Genomic DNA, 14,112 nt, shown 5'->3' on the forward strand with positions numbered 1-14,112 from the left:
CTCCGCGCGCGCGGGGCTTTGTGTGGCGGCGGGTTCCGCGCGCGGCGCTGCCATGGCGGCGTGGCTCGGCCCCGCGGACGAGGCGCCGGACGAGGCGGCCCTCTGGCGCTACGACTCCACCTGGGAGGAGGACGACGACGAGGAGGAGGAGGAGGGCGGCGAGGCGGCGGCCCGGGCCGAGCCGGCGGACGCGGCGGCGGTGCCGAGCGGGTGGCGGAGCTGCCGGCAGGCCGGCGGCGCCCAGGTGGGTGCGGGCCGCGGGACGGGGGCCCCCTCGCAGCCCGCCCGCGGAGCGGCCGCTCCGGCCCGCGCGGTCGCTTCTCCGAGAGCCGCCTCAGCCCTCGGGGTTTCCTCAGAAAATACACGCGTATCTCTGCGAGTGGGGGGAAAAAAAAAAGTATTTTTCCAGGTCGGCTGCTCTGTATACTACCTGCATTTTCCGGCCCCTCCGTCAGTCCTCCCACTTCCCACGCAGGAACTGGAGCGGCTTGAAACGCCCGGAGGAGGTCGGGTTTTGCTGTTGTGGCTGCGATCGCCGGCGCGCGGTGTCGCGCTGGTCTTGCTGGAGGAGAGCTGCCGGCCTCGGAGAGGAGCGGCCCAAGGGCCGTTAGAGACGAGCTCGGCAGCAGAAGGCTGCTGAGCCAGAGGGGGTTCTGACTTTGCCATCCGCTTAGGTTTCACTGGGCAGTCACCTGCTCTGGCTCGGTATGTGTCCCACCATTCCCTGTAATCAGGTACTTTATCTCATAAATGCGAGTTCTGCCTTCTCTATAGCAGCCGCCAGTTTCCTGCATTTCCAATAAGATACTGTTTTGGACTTTATGAACCATTTATTGATATTCCTCTGCAGCTCCCTGTATTTATTTATTAATTCATTTTTACAGTATGTGCATCTGTATGTGCATACAAAAACCGTTGTATGGTTTGCTTCCATATGGTCTTTTGTGCTGTCATTTAAAAGGCACCACATAAATTTTGTTCATTTTCTAAAATGGACTGTTGCTTTCTATTTTTTCCAGACAAAATTTTTCCAGACAGATTTTTTTCCACTGGGCATGTTATAGAAGAACTCTGAAAGCAGGAAAGATCCATTAATGTTTCGAAAACATTTTATGTGCAGTTAGAATGAATGCGGTAATCCTGCAAAATGTGAACAGTTGTCTCTGATGCCTTAAAATAATATCAACTTAACTCCTCCCATTTTGGGGAAAAGGAAACTAATTTCTCATATGAGTTTCACTTCAAGTAACTTGTTCATGTTCTCAGAATATAAATAGGCAGATAAAGCTTTCTAATTAAGCTTTTAAACTCACTTGAAGGAGCTTAATACTAAACTTCAGAATATTTCATAAACAAAATCCCATTACAAAATGGGTTTTTTAAAAAGTTCCCATTTAATTTTTTTTTCTGTGCAATGTAGTATTCCAAGCATTTATGGCTTCCTATGAAAACACGTGTATTATATTTTGCTAACAAAAGCAAAGTTTAAATGCATCAGATAGACATGCCCTTAAATATTTCTGCACCTTCATGGAGTTTACTTCAGGCCTTAGTTGTGCATGTTGATCTATGAAAGGTCACCAATATTTTAGGTTGAATACCTGTAATACACTAAAGGACAGACAGGAGTTTACTCAAAATTTGTTTCCATTACTTGTTTGAAGGCACACTGTCAACTTTTTTTTTTTTTGTTCATTACTGGAATTTTGCTTTTGTTTCCAAGTTGTAAACTTTGGCAAATGCTTCTAGAACCTTCAGATTATTCTTTTCTCTCTCTCTCTTTTTTTCCCTTCCTCTTTTTTTTTTAAGTAGCTTCTGCTGAAACAGTGGTAAATTCAATAACTGTTTTTTCACTCCAGTGAATGGAGTTTTCAAACTTTGCGTTACAGTGGAGGATGTTGTCCCTGAGACGTGTGGCCCTGGAATATTGTTCTGCATCTTTAAAGAGCGACACTTCCTTCTGTGCTGAATGTGTAGTCATCTCTATCTGACGGTACCTGAAAAATCTTTGAGGGGGATAAGAATGAATAGGAAAAGAAACCTCAAATCTGGTCTGTTTATGCCTCTACAACTGGCCAACAGCTTACATTAGTGTCTGAGACTAGTTCGTACTTCTTTTTTTATTACACTAATTTCAATTCTTCTCCTTTCAGTCTAGATGGTATTCTTTATTCCAGAAGCTGTTAATGTTTTTAGGCAATACTCAGGTTAGAGGTTTTTTTATTATTATTTTCACTATGCACTTTCTAAAATTACCTACAGTTCTCCTTTTATGTTTGCATGTCATTTGTCTCTCTACAAATACTGTGTAGTTGCAGTCTGAGATTCTTGCAGGTGTGTCTTTTCATCGTTTTGTGCATTTCAGTGCCTTTAGCTTCCTCTGAGAAAGAGTATTGAAAAATCTTGGCGCTTATGCTCATTTTAAAAGGTTACGTTTTAGCCCACTGTGAAGCATGTGGTTCATATTCTGTTGCTCAGAGCCACAGGGCAACCAGTCCTGTTATCTTCTGCGTTCCCAGATTTCAGTTACTTAGCTGCTCTTCTAGGATGCTGTTTTCTTTCTCATTTCTGTGTCTTGTTGATAATCTGCACATCATTTCATTGCCTTTACTTGTAGCTGGCTTTCAGTTCTCAGCCAACCATAGTTCACATTATCCTTTCCTGGCTGTGTTCTCTGCTTTTCTCACACACTTCGCATAGCAATGCACATTGTAATTGATGTGTTGGAGAGAGAACCCATCTAATATTGCTTATCAGTGTTGTGAGAAATATGTAGGTCTAACTTATGCACGCAAATTTCATAATCTTCTGCTTCCGTTTGTCTTTCACATCTAGAAGGAAAGGGAAGGTTATGTTTTCTACGTGACTTGGGCAGAAGTTTAGACTCAGGAACATCACCTTAAATAGGGGACTGAGTTTGCTCTTTGCTGCTTCATCCTGTTCTCTCTAATGCTTTGCTCTGGAACTGCTCTATCCTGGATCCAGCTTCTTTCCAAACAAACTCTATTGCCCCTCCTCTGTGTTCTGGCGTTCCTTGCAGTCTTGCCCTGCATCTGTTGCTGAATCTACACCTGCTCTCCTGCAAACAGTCCTACTTCAAAACTGGGGCTGGCCTGCTGTTAGCCTATCCTGCCTAACTGTGTTAACTGGTGGTATTTTAGAGCCTTAAATATAAAGAACACCTGGAAATTGATTGATCTGTAACTAGTAGCAAAACTCTCATTAATTCCAGAGGTGTCAGAATATCATCCCTGAAGTTTGAAACTTTTATCATCAAAAGCATAGATGAATTTGCTAAATCTTGTTTCCTGCTTACATCTTGAACAAAGAATAATATTGACCTTTTCTGACTGAACATATTTCTCAGTCTGGTTTGCAGCCTATTATTTTTTCAAGTATTAAGTTGGTAGCAAAGTCTTTTTTTTATGTTTGTGTGAAATTTCTAATTTCTAGTTTTTATGTTTGTGTGAATTTCTGCATTGGCAGATTATGTGAATGGACATCAGTGCTTGGATTTGTAATCTTATCTGTATTGGGCCATATGATTGTGGAAAAGTTCTTTCACCCGTTTCAGTCTGTGCTGTCACATAAAATGGAAATGTGCTGAAATGTAGACAGGCATTATTTTAGATATTCACAAGTTATTAGATTAAATAGATACTGCTGGATTTTTTTTTAATTCCTATCACAGAAATAAGAGAAGGTCATAGTGTGTAAATGTATATTTTAAATATAATTTTTTAAAATTCCACCTTGATGACTTTCCTCTGTGGACAAAGCTTGGATCTCACAAATGTTCTACATGCTTCATAAATTGAAAGCACTAAAAGTCAGCATGGCTGATGAGTGTATGACTTTGTTACTAGGAGATGTTACAAAATCTAATCCTGCCCTAATAATTAATCAAACCAGTGAACTATTCACTAGAATGTAGTTTTGGTTTTTATTTTTCTCTGGGCCAAGTAGGTCAGAGGGTATCAAATTCAGTTCATAAATAACTCAGGAGAGCATTAGCTACTGCTTTCTCCTAGGTTTCCAAAAATGTTTATTTTGCAAGAGTCTGCCCATCTTATCCCTGTTCCACACTCTTGCTACCAGCTAGCACTGGAGACACTAACTCCAGTGTGCTTTACATTGGGCAGGTCCTTTTATTCATGAGCAGGCTTGTTCATTTTGTTGGTTCTGCCTTGGCATTCCAGAACACTTTTAAGGGTTTTCGTGGTTCGGGGCAAGAGGTTTCAGCAAATCGGAAAAATTAAGCCTGGCTCTCCTGCCTGTGAATTTTAACAAAGGTTTTCTTATCACTGAAGTAATCCACTTAAAAAACAAAACAAAACAAATGCGTATACGCACACACTCACGCTCACACACTCTCGCTCTTTCTCTCTTTCTCTCTTAATTTGGTTAAAATGCATCTTAAACGATGTCACACTCACAACTTGAGGAGGTAATAAAACTGTTCTTTGATTTTTGTCTAACTACTACATTTGTAAGCATGTTTTACACTTCCAGGGTCTCTTGGGTTTGCAGGTGCTTTATCCCTACTTCACTGATGTGAGATCTGGAACAAATCTAGCACAGCTGGGTAACAAGAAGAGCCTGACACCTAATTGTCAGGTGAACTTGGCACACCAGAATTTTTTTTACAATAATTTGAGTTTTGAATAAAATCATGTGAATTCTGCTGTAAATAGGTAAATCTGTCACTTGGCAACTAGTAGAAATCATGTGAATCACTGCTATGGGTATTCTTAGTTTGCACGTATCCTTGTTTTATTTGATAAGTTTCTTTGCCTTTCAGTTTTCTGTTGAATGCCTTTTCTTTGTAGGTGCAAAGATGATCGGATTTGTCACCATTGTCTCAGAGGGGTTTTCAGTTAGGCTTGAAGTAAAGTTTACTTGTTTGGAAAGATGAAGAGTAAACAAGATGATGATTTTTATTGAAGTACAATAAAACAAATATCTAATCTGAGCCTGCAGGTCTGTTGTTTTACATTGTCTAAACTGGCATGATGCAACAAGACTGCTCTGCAGCACAAAGCACAGATGAAGAAAATTTCACTTCAGTAATGTCAAGAAGGAATAAGAATCTTGATTTTAAGTGATCTTTCTATATCTTGAATTCCGCCATTTAAAGTATGAGCCCTATCCTAACTAGGGTACATGGTGACTGTTTTGAGAGAGGAGGGGCTTAGTTTCTTTTTAAAAACTTAGAGTTAACAATGAAAATCGCATTTTAAAATGGCTTTCCAGGTAGTTCTGACCATTTCCATTCTTACGGTTTGTAGGAAAACACCCATCTGCAATAGAAGATAAATATAAAACATGAAGACCCTGATTAATAAAATCAGAAAGTAAAAGAAATCTTTTGGTTAAAAGAAATAGTGTGAATTCCTTTCAGCCTGAAGTTACTGTCAAGAATGCAAGGAAACAACTGCAGTAGCAGACCAACTGCTCGTATGGGTGCTGGAAGTGCAAGGTGGATGGTACAGGAGAGTGATAGGCAGGAGAAAAATTTAGAGATGTAAAGTTCAGCCAGTGGCATTTTTGCAGAAGAGGTTTTAATTCTGGATTTGTCTTTTCTCTAGTTCTTAGGCAAGCGCAACTGGAATGCAGCAAGAGACTTGCAGAGATACAGACATTGTTACCCGGTATGCACGTGCTCTTGTGGCTCTTCCTTGTCAACTGCTAAGTTTAAGATGAGTCCTGGATTTGAGGACATGCTTTTGTCTTTATTTAGACAGGCTCAGAGCTTCTAATAGTTTAATTTGTGAGGGGGGAGGGATGATGTGCCTATGGGTGCATCAGAAATAAGCTGTTACCCAAAACATGTCTTGAGTATTCAGCTGATGCTGGAAACATGAGAGGATTCAAGAAGTGTTCAAGTGGATACTGCATTTTAAAAGATTGCTGCTTTTTGATTGCTTGTTCTTGTCTCCAGGATTTGATAGAACCAGAAAATGATGAGGAGGAAGAGATGTGGAACTTAAGTTTTTATAAAAATGAGATTTGTTTTTTGCCCCAGGGTGAGTACCTTGCTTGACTCCTCCTCAGTACAACTATTTGCATTGGTGGAGGAGTAGCTTTGATCCATGTGGGACAACTATAAAAAGCACAGAGGAGTTTCCATTTTAAAATGTAGACTTTGCCAGTTCCTCTTTGTTCCTGCCACATTTTCCTTCATTAGAAGTCTAAGCCCCCGCCCCCCAGCTGCTTAAAGTACCTGTCTAATTGGATAAACTAATACCTGCAAACTAACACTTGACTCTGAATAATGGGCCACCTTGGATAGCTGGCTAACTTTAAATTTACTTTTCATTTGTTGTCATTTCCTTCTGTCTCAGTCTTTCTCTTTCTTTCTAGGTTTGCATATTGACACTCTTCTGGAGTCTTGGTGGGACAACTATGAAGTTCTTGAAGAAAACCATTCTTACATACAATGGTAAACTCCTGCATAAATGCAGATGTGCATCTTAAAAGAATTGATTGTATCTGTATTCCTGAATTCAGCATCCCAAAAGGCCTAGAATCACTGCTCAGTCAAACTTGTGCCCACTTTATTTTGGAGAGTTACTCTTGTGGAAGCAATGAGCTGGATATCCCAAAAGCACAGGTTTCCAGTGCAGCTGTGGTGACACATCTCAGTTATGCCTGGTCTTTCAGGATACTGCAGAATAAAGTAGTATGGCAGTGAGAGAGATCCAAGTAAGCAAAGTCTGCTGATAGCATCTTTGTGTAGAATGATTTTTTTTTTTTTTATGAGAGGGGTATATTTGTCATATAGTAAACTATGGTGTGAGCCCTTCTAGGGATGCCTGTGATATTACAGTTACTGGAATCTTTGTTAATAGATTGAGCATAGACCTGGGTTGGATGTCATATTTGCTTCTTCTGGACAGAAAATTTCTTTTTCTTCAGGTTATTCCCTTTACGTGAACATGGGATGAACTGGCGTGCCAAGCCACTCACGTATCAAGAAATTGAGGTATTTATTTTTTTAAACCTGAAGGTCATTAAGATTTTTCCCTAGGTGACTTTACATTTCTTTCTCCAGTCCCTAGTGTGAACAGAGCTCACTCAAGTGCTTTTAATTGAAGCATTTAACTATCTTGAGTCTCTGCCAGTTGCTACAGCAGCAAATCATGTATTTACTGATATAATCAACCCTTGTTTATTATTCAAAGGCCACTTAAAAAAACTGATGCCGATAATTAGGTAGTTGCTACTTTTATCTCACTTGCCTTTTAGGCTTTTAAGAAGTCCAGTGAAGTTATGCAAAGGTTTGAACGTGCTTATCAACTCATGCTGAGATTTTATGGAATCACTCTGACTAACAAGAAAACTGGAGAACTTGAAAGGGCAGAGAATTGGACTGAACGATTTCAAAACCTGAATCGGTGAGTCTCTGTACTACTGATCATTTACTATGGCCAGACATATTTTGAAAAGGAAAAAAGCCATAGAAAGTTGAGAAAATCGTTAGCTCTTGAGGAATGGATGCTTTTGTTAATACAAAAGTCAGCTAGTTGAGGTATTCGTATCTTTACTCTGTCTCTGTAAATCCTGCAATCTTTGCTGCTTTATTACATGATGTGTGCAAAGTTTCCAGCTGAGCCTGATGTTCCTTTATATCCAGTGTGTCTATTAACTGCAGGCATTTTTCATCTTGGTCTTCTGAAGTATGCAGTGTAGACTGGGGGGCACAGATATTGGCTATTGCAGGAATTATCTGAAACCATATTTTAAGCTGTAATCCTAGAAGCCACTGAAGCAATTTTTACAGGTAGCCAAATTGCCTTTGTAGTATTCTTTTAAGCTGTAAATTAGGAGCATTTCTGTATGCTTCTCTGTTTGTTTATAAAGCTGCCTTAAGGCTGGTGAAATACTTTTGAATCCTTGGCTGAGAAGTGCTCTGTAATTCGATGGTGATGTAATATTATTGTAGGTCTTATTGTAGTGGTAGTAATGACCCTTAATATTCCATGCTTTTCCTAGTGATATTAAAAGGGTCTCTGAAAGGACTGCGTGTACCCACAGAAGAAAAATTAATTTGAGGACTGTCAAGTATAAAAACTCTGTGTCTAATTTAAGTCCCTAAGTCATGAAACTCTGGAAGCATCAGGGGAAGCATCCTTACATGCCTGTGTTTTTTATACTCTTCTACAGGCTTACCCTGCAGGCCACCATCAGAGACAGGATATTGGGCTGCGTGGACTTATGTGTCTGACCCAATATGGTGGCTCTTATCTTCTGATGGATGATGCAGAAAGCCAGAACCTTTCCAAGCAGTTGAGATGTTTAATGCAAGCAGTCCAAGAAGGGCTAGGAAGGTACTTCTGAAGGTAGACAGCTGCAGTAGGTGCTTTAAAAGTAAGCCAGCCTATACTCCCATCCCCATTGCCAAACATTCTTTAATAGATTATTATTAACAATACATAAAATACGTTGCAGGTACCCCTGAGGTTCATTGTGACTCCAAGCATATAAGATTTTTCCTTAACAACTTTGGTTATCTGTTTCTCTAAGGTTTAGCCACAACAATTTGCGGATTACTCGTATCCTGAAGTGCCTGGGGGAGATGGGATATGAACACTATCAAGTACACTTGGTGAAGTTTTTCCTAACAGAAACTCTTGTTAAGGAAACATTACCGAATGTCAAGAGAAGTGCCTTGGATTACTTTCTGTTCACTATCAGAAGCAAACAGAAGAGAAGAGAACTAGTTCACTATGCCTGGCAATACTTCAAGCCTCAAAGCAGCTTTGTATGGGCACCACAGGACAAACTGTTGAAGTATAGGCCCTGCTCAGCCAAGACACTGCAGTACGAAAAGGATGAAAGTAAGCAGGAACCTCCTCTTAAAAAAAGTGATGATTCTGTGGAAGAGAATCAGAAGGGTCAGTTGCTAGAGGAGGAGCATGAAGTTGGAGATAATGCAAACTTACAACCTGAAGAAGTGAATGAAGAAGACATAAGAGTGAAGTTAAGTGAACGTGTTTCAGAGGGAGGGGATGGTGAAGATGAGAAAGACCCTTTATCTGCCCAGCAGGAGGAGAAGGACTTGAACAGTGAGGCTGAAGAAGTGCAGAGTATGGCAGAGAATGATTCCACAAAGGAAAGCAAGAAGAGAAAACTGGATGCAAGTAGGGCAGAGACTGAACACAATGAGCCATTGAAAAGCCCAACTGATATTGAAAAAATTTCCCATAATCTAGGAGAATGTGCAATTGATGCAGAAATCCCCTCCTCTGTTCCAGTCTTGCAGACAGAAGAGAACCAAGAAACACTTAAAGAAGGCACCATAAGCACTGAGGATGTAGCAGCACTAGGGGCAGCTGATGCAGCTGTAAAACGGAGGAAGGTTGATAAAAGAACATCGAAAGGCAGAGCATGCACCTTGGCCATTAACTTGAACATGAGACCCCCTGCCTTCAGTGCCCAGTTAAATACACCTGTTGCAAGCACTGAGACTGAGGAGGGAAAAGTTAGTGAAAAAAAGACGGCTGTGGAAGAGACCAGTGAGAATGGTGGTGGTGATGCAGAAGGTGGGGTTGTGGACTCCACAGTTGACTGTAAGGTCCCTAAAACGGACTGGATTTCTCCAGTAAGCAATGACCTGGAGTCAGGTAGAGATCAAGTCGCAGCCGAGAGTGATGAGCATCCCTGCAATAGCATGCTTCTGGGATGCAGAAGTGAAGCAGACAGGGTAGAACAGCATGAAAAGGCAGAAGAAAATGGAAGTGAAAAAGTGGAAGCAAAAGCTACAGGCCAGAACCAAGATCAAGAGAGTCTTGAGCAAAGCATGGCATCCATTTGTCCTGAACAAGACGGTGCTGAGGTTGCAATACAAAAAGCCAATAGCTCTCAGCATGTTGCAGAACCTAATGAAGAGCAGGTAGCGACAGAGTGAGACAAGTGTGGCAACAGTACTGGAGCAAGCAAAGAAGAGATTGCTTTAACTGCTAGGAGCCAGCTTTGGTAATATGGATAGCAGAGGTACATGGAAAAAATAAATTTCCTTCGACTGATCCTGGTTAAACCCAATCTGACCTTCACCTTCCACCCTTTTTTCTTTATTAATCATTTGTAGTGACTTTCTTGAGAACCAGCCCTTGCTTACCCTAAAGAGGAAAACTAATCATCTTCATGGATGGGCTGTGTTCTGTTACTGTTTTTTATCCAATATTCAGGAGCAACAGGGATTTTTGCACTTTGCATTGTTTGTGGTATGTCCCTTTTTAAGGAGAAGAGGAGAATGAATCTATTTCCTTGTTTGAACTAGTCATGTACTAAATACAAGATTTTTAATGTGGGACAGACAATATGAGCTATTTTTTTTCTATTATTATATAACTTTTTGTGGTTACTTGGAAAGTCTGCACCTTCCCTACAGGCTTATTTACTCCTGGCAAAGGTGCTGTGTGTCTGCTTCTTAGGACAGAAATTGTAATTTTTGTGGCATTTGCCTGGAAGAAATGAGTACATGCATTTTGCATGCATGTAAGAGTGTAGTTGCCCCTTTCCTCCTGTAAGAAAACAGATTTGATCTTAGCCTGTCATAAATAGATGCCTTTAAACTATATGTGTTATGATCAATATTAACCTCTGTTTATAAATAATGTTCCCCATGATGCAAAGTGTTGAATAATTTGTTCCATTTGTCCCCAGCAGAAGTTGCCTGGTAGCACTTGTTAAGAGCTGCTGAAAGCGTGAGTTGTCTACCAGTTTCTAAAAGCTTTGTTTAAAGCTGTCTGGAGCTCTTCTTTCCCAGGATTTTTCATCGCTTCCAAGCCTTTGGTAGTCTTCCACACACATTTATGTCTGCTGCTGGTTCAAAGGCCTTTCTCAAGGCCTTCGCTGTTAATATCAGGTGGCTTTCGTTATCTTTTCTGCAGGCCCATTGAATGAAGTTGGATGAGTCACATTTAAACAACTTTCTAGTTATGGCAGATCTTTTACCATTAATGATCAGGATGTCAGACAGCAAGGGCATGTTCTACTACAGTGTGTCTGGAAATCACTGGGGCTTTGTTGTGGAGCTTTTAATTGAGACTATTTAATTGGAGGAGGTAGACTTGTCTGGTTAATTTATTTATGGTCCTAGAGAATTTAATCTGAAACCTTGATGGCTGTTTGCCTGCCTTAATGTTACTGACCTCCCCCATTAGCCATTCTGCCTGACTTATGCAGTATTCAGCCAAGTCTGAAGGAACATTAAACAATTTCGCACTTTTTTGCTCCTGGAGATTTACAACGAGGGATCTGTTTCATGAAGTAAAGGAAACCATTTCTAGTGGCCAGAAGGCCTGGACTTGATGTTTACTCAGATTGTGTGTTTTAGTCTTGGGGTTTTTAGGTGCTGTTCGCTTTATGTAGGAGAGGGTTGGTGGCTTGCCCTCTTGCTGGAGAGCTGATGCAGTAGCCCATGCAAAGTTAATGTTTCTCCTCTCTCTGCTACAGCTCTTGCGAAGCTTCATCTCTCAAGGAATTTGATCTGTGATTTGCCTTCCCAGTCTGTAGGCCCTGACTGAGCATGACACATTACATGTGTAGAGGAAAGAAGTCTTAACCTTTAAGGCAATCATTTAATATTCATAGTCACACGCACACTGGAAAAAGGCTTAAATATTTTTTAAAATCTTTTATGAAAAAGGATGTTAATAGTCACTAAGAATACAGTTAACTACAGATATTAATACTTGAACATGTTGTGTGGAAAATCTTTTATGAAAGATTCATAAGAAATTGTTAATGATGGTTTTTGTACAGATTTACAGGCTTTTTTATTTAATGAAATTTCCATTGTGAATATGTGCTCAATTAAGGCATATATTATAAATCTTGTATGATGATGTGCAGCTTGTTTGTTTCTTTTAATGAAATTTCAGTGAGAGCCTTAGTCTGGAGTGTGCAGGCTGTTCTCTGTCATGATCAGGCTGTAGAATTTCAGCTGTGGATGTTAGCAGTGAGTTCACAGGATGTGTTTTCTATCACTTGGAGCTGTATAACAGAGTCTGTTATGTTAATGTCACCTATTAAAGCATGATTTCAATGCGTACTATTTTCCACTTTTTTCATCTTTGAAGGCCAGACATGACCATGTATCCATCCCACCACTGTACCCTCTAGCCTTAAGCTTTTGCTTGGGCACCTCCAAAGAGCCAGTGCTTGGGGCCGTCCAGCATTCTGAAGTGTGGCTGATAAAGCAGAGGTCAGGTTGAGCTCACCTTGAGGTAAACCTACCTCCTGCTTGTACCATCTGGAGATAATGAACAAGCTCCCACCCCTGCTGTAGCACACAGCCAGTAAATATATGTGGGGATGATCCCTCCACTTTGTTTGATGATGTACCCTTAAACCTTTTAATACAACCCTGTCTTGGCTCCGTGCTGCTGCTCTCCTGTATGTTGTGGAAAACCGTGTGACATCTGGTCTGTAGAGCAAATGAGAACTTTCCTTTTGAGCCTAGCCAAACAGGACTTTTCAGGGCCAGCAGACAGGAGGGCTTCTCTGGCTGTTATGCTTATGGAGGAGGATTTAGCTACAGTGGACCTGTTCCTTCAGGAGACAAGCACAAGGACTGCCTTTGTGATTCTCATTTCTTTATGTCAGTGTCCCTTCAGCTGTGCTTTGTGTGCCTGGGAACCTGGAGGGAGAGGAGGACTGTCCATATACTCCTGCTTCTTTGGGGCAGTGGGGTGGCTTGGAGATGAGATATTTCCCTACAGCTTTTTCCTCTCTGGCTGAGTACAGGCTCAGCTCATAGCAGCCCTCCAAGCCCTGGTTTACTATGAGCAATGTGCAATGAATAAAGCTGTGGAGCACACACCTGTGTGTACTCATCACTTTGTCTGCTATGTCATTGCTTCAGTAAACTCTTCAAGCTGAAAATACCATCCCTCCCTCATATTGCTCAATAAATGCATATTGCTACTGTGTTGGCAGGCTGCAGTTCCTGGCTGGCTCCCCCAGTGAGTTGAAGCTTTGCAGATGTTAAAGCAGTTCATTGTGATTTTTGAGGTGGGAGAATAAGCACAGATGCCCTGTTCTGCTCCCATCATTAGTACCACCGCCTGCTGCTCCCAGTTGCAGTAACAGGGTTGTGCACTGTCTGCAAGGCACAGGAGTTCATCCTCAAGGACTGCTACAGCAGTACCATGGGAAACCAGAGCTGAGGAAGTTGGCTTGGCTTGGTTTTGGTTTGCTTTTTCTCTTGCCATCACTTGGTCTTGATGTTGAAGATGGAGGTACAAACTTGATGTGAAGCAATTCCTGAGACTTCACTGCGCTCCCCACCACTGTGGGGTCTGTGGTGTCTAATAAAGCATTCAATTTACTATGAAGCCATTTGAACACATGGACACACGCACTCTCATTCTGTCCTTGGCTGCCTCTTTCACAAAATCTTGCCGAAACTTTGCATCTTTGAGACCTCTATCCCTCTGTCAAACTTGGTGGAATATTGGCTGCTGGGGAACTGGACAGGCTGTGTTGTTTGGTCATGTAAATCTTGCTTAAGCATGCCAAGCTGAAACTTAGTATTTCACTTTGAAATCTTTGCTTTTCCATTTCTTCCCTTCTCTCTAACTGAATCCTTGGTCTGTGTGTTCTCCCACGTTTGCCAGTGAGTAAGCCAGTTGTCAAAGTGAGAGTCCCTCCTGTGTTGGAAATAACTTCCTGCTACTTGAGAGCTTTCATTTAAAAAAAAAAAAAAAAAAAAAAAGTATGTTTTTTTATCAAAATGAGCTGCGTTATCTCAGTTCTGATGAATCTTTCCACTCTGCCTCTCCACATCCAAGCCCTGCTTTCAATGAGATTATCTTTAATTAATTGATAAAGAGAAGCACAAAGCTATTTATAGATGATCCTTCATTAACGTATTGCTATTTGGCATCATCTCACTGAGAACTGTGTCCTCATGTTCTTTTCTTGCAAATATTTCAAATATAGATCTTCCTTAGTGTGTTAGCTTGAGTGTTTCTTCTGCTTCCTCATTCTTATATCTGTCTGTGCTTAACTTTTTCTCTAGTCAGGATTCATCGCTTTCTCAAGAAATCAGTCCTGATTGTGCAGTGAATATTCCTGAAAACAAATAGAAAAAACAGATATGTG

The 14,112-nt window shown here is 41.1% G+C and overlaps 1 protein-coding gene across 1 annotated transcript; it reads left to right on the forward strand.

The window, feature by feature from the left end:
• The first annotated feature begins 7 nt into the window (after window positions 1-7).
• On the forward strand, window positions 8-12,058 carry OGFR (opioid growth factor receptor). Its single transcript, XM_062589462.1, has 7 exons — window positions 8-244; window positions 5,589-5,651; window positions 5,942-6,026; window positions 6,364-6,442; window positions 6,919-6,985; window positions 7,249-7,397; window positions 8,527-12,058. Exons 1-7 carry the CDS (start codon window positions 53-55, stop codon window positions 9,908-9,910), a joined length of 2,019 nt encoding a protein of 672 aa, XP_062445446.1. The 5' UTR covers window positions 8-52; the 3' UTR covers window positions 9,911-12,058.
• Window positions 12,059-14,112: the final 2,054 nt, after the last annotated feature.

The sequence above is a fragment of the Rhea pennata genome, chromosome 16 (genome assembly GCF_028389875.1).
Source record: "Rhea pennata isolate bPtePen1 chromosome 16, bPtePen1.pri, whole genome shotgun sequence".
Classification (NCBI taxonomy): Eukaryota; Metazoa; Chordata; class Aves; order Rheiformes; family Rheidae; genus Rhea; species Rhea pennata.